The following is a 5,553-nucleotide window of genomic DNA, read 5'->3' as shown; positions in this document are numbered from 1 at the left end:
TGAAGTCAGAAAATCTGAGAAAGACGTAGGTTATGATGATCCTCTGAAAGTATTTGGCTGAGGGCAGACTTTTGTTGCCAAATTTGCTTACACAGCCAAACTTCTCTATATGTGAACTGTCAGTCAACAAACAAGACTAAATCACGTTAAACAGGTTTCAGCCTTTAGCAGTCAAAGACTAACAGTCAAGACTTGCTTATTACACAGTATTAAGTGTCACTAAATGCTGGATTAAATGCAATTGAAATATATATAAACAGTGGCGTCCAAATGTCTGAGACTTCATTGGAAATATGGGATTTTGTTTTCTACTTAAACCAGGAAATGAACAGAAAGGTAATTTTTTTCAGTTCAGGTTTTACATGAAATTGTAGAGTACATGCAGCTTGAGCAAAAAAAGCAAAGAAAAATACTTATTATATAGCATTAAAGTGACAATAAATGACACATCCTTGTAACAATGTCACAGAGAGCTGGAAAACTATGTGGAGATGCTCAAGAAAGAATCCACCTCTGCCATGAGCAATCAACCAGTCACTCTGAAGGATGTGGAGGAAGGGGCGGTCAACTTACGGAAAGTAGGAGAAGCTTTGGCCACACTCAAAGGTGAATGCATTTGTATTTATCCTCCCTGTGGACTTATATAATCATTACGTAATTATTATACACTACAGTTCAAATGTTTAGGGTTAGTAAGATAAGACATTAATACTTTTATTTAGAAATGATGCATTAAATTGATGAAAGTGACACTAAAGACATTGGCAGTGGCAGTGTGGATCTTTCTCTTGTATGATAACGAATTGCATCTTTTCAGGAGATTTCCCAGCCCTGCAGATGAAAATGCGTGCTGTGTTGAGGGTGGAGGTGGAGGCGGTGCGCTTCCTTAAGGAGGAGCCTCACAAAATGGACAGCATGCTGAAGAGAGTCAAAGCTCTGACTGACACTCTCAGTGGACTGAGAAGGTGAAACTCATGTAACATTTGAAATATTAAATTCCTTTAGAGCCTTTAGAGGAGTTGTTTGGCGGGTTCATTGTTAGGGTTTCTGTTTGTTGTAGATATGCCACTGAGAGCCACAACCATACTTCTGACCCAGTCCAAGTTAAGGCATTTCCAGAGGACTCAGGTTCCTTTGTGGAAGAGTACAGATCTCCAAAACCTGTTTGTGAGTCCCCCACCCCACAACCAAGATCACCTGCCAAAGTCAGCTGCTCGGAGCCTGTGCTGTCTTCTCCTGTCACTGTGCACCGCATTCAAACAGCTCCCGTCAGCGCACACCACCCCGGTCCCCCGCTCACACCCACCCATGGCAGGGACTCCCCCACTGTGGCGAAGGTCAGTCCCAGGAGCAGAGAAAACAGCCCTGCCCTGCAAAAGAGAGCATCTCCACAGGGCCAGGAAGCCATACCAGCAACCCCTGCCATCAAGACGACTGGATCCTCTTCAACGGAGGAGATCTCTGTCAACACAAGCAGGCCCATGCCTGAAGAGGTGTGGTTCAGCTGTGACTTTCACTTTTGATTGATTACGATTCGTGGATTGGCACCAACACAAGAATGTCTTATTTATGTACATCTGTATTTATCTGTACACTCTTAAAAATATTGGCATTGATGGTTCAATGCAGAACCTGTAACATCCATGAAAACTTTCCATTGCATAAAAGGTTCTATAAAGAGGAAAAGAGGCAATTTTCTCTCACACAAAACTCACTTTCAATCAATGAAGCTTTCTGTTGGTTAGCATGGAGAATTCAAGTGACTAACCTGAAAAGGAGCGAAATCTGCATGGGGAACTTTTTCACCCTCACATGAAATTGCCTGTTTGTGCAGATTCCCATTGAAATGACTCAGTTTTGCCCGTGAAATGTTACAGAGCAGCGGTAAATGTGACCATATCTTTACCCAGTATTATTTCCAACAAACGGTAACTTCTGTCTCGGGTTTTCCACAGGTTTCAAAACGGGCAGTAGAGGAGGACATGGTTCACTCTACTGGACCAGAAGCGGAAAAGGAAATGGAAAGGATCCTTCAGCAGACACAGGCCAGCCTTATGAAGGCCATTCCTGACCTGGAAGTGAGCAACCAGGTGGACAGCACCCCCTGCCAACCATCCAGCATCTTGCCAGATGAGATGGACTCTCCACTTCCTGTGTCTCCGCTCCCCGGTATGTCTGTCCACTCATATGAATCTTCATATAAACAATTAATTCAGAAGGGTTTCTTTTAAAAGTAACAACAACAAAAAAAAATGTTCAGAAAAAGGATAAATATGCTATTTAAGGTAAAAAGGTAATAATTTTTTTATTTATCATTAATTCATAAATATTTTTTAAGTTTTGGGGAGTCACACTACATTACAACCTTAACTATAATATTATATTTTTATTATATGAAATTATTTTATGTTTCAGATGCCTTGACACATACAGTCATGAGAGGCTACAGGGGTTCTTTCTATCATTTCCTGTTTTATGTTTTGTTTTGATTTTCTGCATGTTGGTTGGACCCCATGTTATGTTTTGTCTTTTTAGCTGACAAAAGCTTTTTTTAAATATTGCAACACACCTCATTGTTTTTTAAATAAACCCAGATTAGCTGGTTCAGATGTGTTTGATTATAGATTGGATCTAATCTGCATGATTTCTAGCGTTTATCGAGGCACTTTTTATCTTACTTCAAACAGAAGCCGCACCACAGGATGAACCCAAAGCAGATAAACCAGTCCAGACCAGTTTGGAGAGACCACAGAAGCCGACCATAGAGAAGCCCCACAGGGTCAGTGTTGACCGAGTACAGCCCAACCCTGAAACGGTCAGCAAATCGCCTCCCCCTCCCCCTCCACGCAGATTCTACCCCTCTGGAACTGGACTCACCACTGGACGCTCAGGAGAGGTGATCTACACCACCCGGAAAGAGTCCACTAGTGCACAGGTGCATGAGTCGTGCTTCCTCTAATTAAGATCACACCATTATTCATGTGACTCAGGCCTTGCTAAGCAGCATTCCCAGACAACATGACAATTGTCATTACTATTATTTGAAAACAACACATCTATCGTACAGTGTACCGACTACATGTAGAAATTTCAGTGTATTATATTTTGCCTGGGTGTGCCGTTCGCTACATAATGCGTCCTTGTTTTTGTGAATAATAATGACAGAAAGTCACGGTAGAGATTCCAGCTGCTTTTGTTGATTTGAAAGACATAATGGAGGGTGAGGGTCGGTCACACTTGACTGGTTGTTTTGGCTATAGGAGGGTGAAGAGGAGGCCCCGAAGCCCAAACCCTTGCGTGTGCCCCCAGAGGTCAAGCCTAAGCCCCGCCCCCCTCCTCCTGTCAACACCTCCACCTTACAAGATGAAGAGGATGAAGGAGATAAGATCATGGCTGAGCTAAAGGTGAGCAAACCACAATCATCCTCACAGGAGCCACTCACACAAAGACATGAACGCACACTTATTCTTTTACAAACACATGTACAGAGGAAACCCAAACACACAGGAAGTCTGAGACATGTCAGGGGTGTTAAGGGACAAATATTAAGCCCATACAAACATCAGACGGCCACACCAGTGTCAACATTTACACAAAAGCATCAACATGAGGGTACTACGGCTCTCTCAGAAGTTTGACTTGTGCTGCCCTCTATTGTTAAGAATAGGTAGGATTTACTATAAATCTGTTTTCATGAATCCGATTTTATTTTCATTAGGAATTTTTATTTATTTATTTATATATATTTGCTTTTAAGTGTGTAAATACACCGTAAACTAGGGCTGGGTAAAAATATAGATATCACGATATTAATCAATTCAAATTTTTACGGAACAATATCGATTCTTAAATCCCAAGAATCGATTAGTCTAGCCTGTTTTCACAGTTAATGGACGGAGCATTGAAGGGTACTTCCCATCCAATAAATCGCAACAAGCATTGTGCTTTGGTACTTTTAATATGAAACAAAGTCTCAGATTTCAAATTCTGTCCGTTGTATTGCAGTATTTAAACAATAAATGCCGTTTTGGCGCTGTTTAATGTGGAGTGACAGATCGCTGTAGCGCCGCGCGCCTGCGCCTCAGTTCAATAAAAGCGGCAGCGCGAGGCGCACGTGAACTGATCATCTCCTCCACATTAATACCAGTTTCTGCACAAAATAAACATGACTAAAAATCCGAAGGTAAGTAAAAGAAAGAGTACAACTTTACAATCCGTATCCTGTGACATGTAATCGCTCAATCTGTGTTTCAGCCGCACAAAGACGCCAATATAACGGCTTGTAAACAATGTCACGTAACTCACATTTACCTCAGAAAAACATATTCGGTGACCATAAACTCATTAGCTAGAAAAGTAAACTGTAGAGAGGGGTATTTTGTTTAATATATGCACCATAACATATTCATTATAATTTTTACTGTTCTTCGATATTTAATTTATGTCTGAATAAATCTATCAAGTTTTTATGACAGCCACCATTTAAATGTTTATATTTAAAAAAAAAAAAATGAATTGAAGTAGAAATATTAATATGTAACTGTAACTTTATTATTGTAAAAACGCATGTATATTTTACAGCTTTAATTGAGATATTTTTTTCCTTGAGAAAATTTGGCATGTACTGTACCTGATATATATCCAAAATAATCGATATTGAATCGAATCGAATCGAATTGGTAATCGAATCGAATCGCATGCTTGTGAATGAGAATCGAATCGAGAAATTTGTGTCAAAACCCAGCCCTACTGTAAACATTATAACAATAATATATTTAGGGAACATTTCTTGCACCTTGTCTGGATCAAGGTGTTCAGTTCTGTTGGCATCTCATAATTGCACAAAAACAGGACAGAAAGCTCACCCATACACAGCCACAGCACCTAATGCCCGTACCCTTACCCCTCCTCAGGTGTTTCAAAAGTGCACTATTAAAGATTTACAGCCCAGATACATTGTTGATCTCACAACCCGTGAGCCCTCAGACAGTGAGATGGAGCCAGGGCTTTCCCTATCTTACCACACAAAGGTAACGGACGTGATGTATGCTATCTCCCCATCGCAGTTTAACAACAGTGCTCATATGAGCAGTCATGTGCCATAACCTCCTGCTCTACTGACACTTATTCGCAACACATATACTGACATACTGATGTACGTCAATGCCTGACCGTAGCCCCTCATCAAGAGAGGGTGTAATATGTTTGAATGCGTCTAACACTGGTCTGTCACTCACACTCTTTTGCTGAATGCTAATAGATACAGCATGGGGTGGGTCAGAGTGACTGGAGCGTTGGAAAGGCCATTCAGCACTCTGACTTCTGACCTTTTCCTTTTTTAGCATTCAGAGTTCACTTTGAAAAAGGGCCAAAATGTCCACCATAAGGAGATATAAAGATATAATATTATTGCTTTGTAAAAGTAACTAAAGTATGTATGTAGATACCAAACATTATATATTTTATAACATTTAAAAAATGTAAAAATAAATATGGTTAATATATATATATATATATATATATATATATATATATATATATGTATGTGTGTGT

General features: G+C 40.2%; 1 protein-coding gene across 1 annotated transcript in view; it reads left to right on the top strand.

Annotated features, from left to right (window-relative positions):
• The window catches only part of LOC107732580 (sickle tail protein homolog), a 60,477-nt gene that overhangs the window by 49,467 nt on the left and 5,457 nt on the right, over window positions 1-5,553 (top strand). The window contains 7 exon segments of the mRNA XM_016543943.1: window positions 470-606; window positions 818-965; window positions 1,061-1,493; window positions 1,956-2,169; window positions 2,688-2,935; window positions 3,261-3,404; window positions 4,914-5,030. Coding sequence (XP_016399429.1) covers window positions 470-606; window positions 818-965; window positions 1,061-1,493; window positions 1,956-2,169; window positions 2,688-2,935; window positions 3,261-3,404; window positions 4,914-5,030 — 1,441 coding nt within the window.

This window comes from Sinocyclocheilus rhinocerous, unplaced genomic scaffold (assembly GCF_001515625.1).
Source record: "Sinocyclocheilus rhinocerous isolate Xijiao unplaced genomic scaffold, SAMN03320098_v1.1 scaffold1420, whole genome shotgun sequence".
Classification (NCBI taxonomy): Eukaryota; Metazoa; Chordata; class Actinopteri; order Cypriniformes; family Cyprinidae; genus Sinocyclocheilus; species Sinocyclocheilus rhinocerous.
This window is presented reverse-complemented; position numbering and strand designations above follow the sequence as displayed.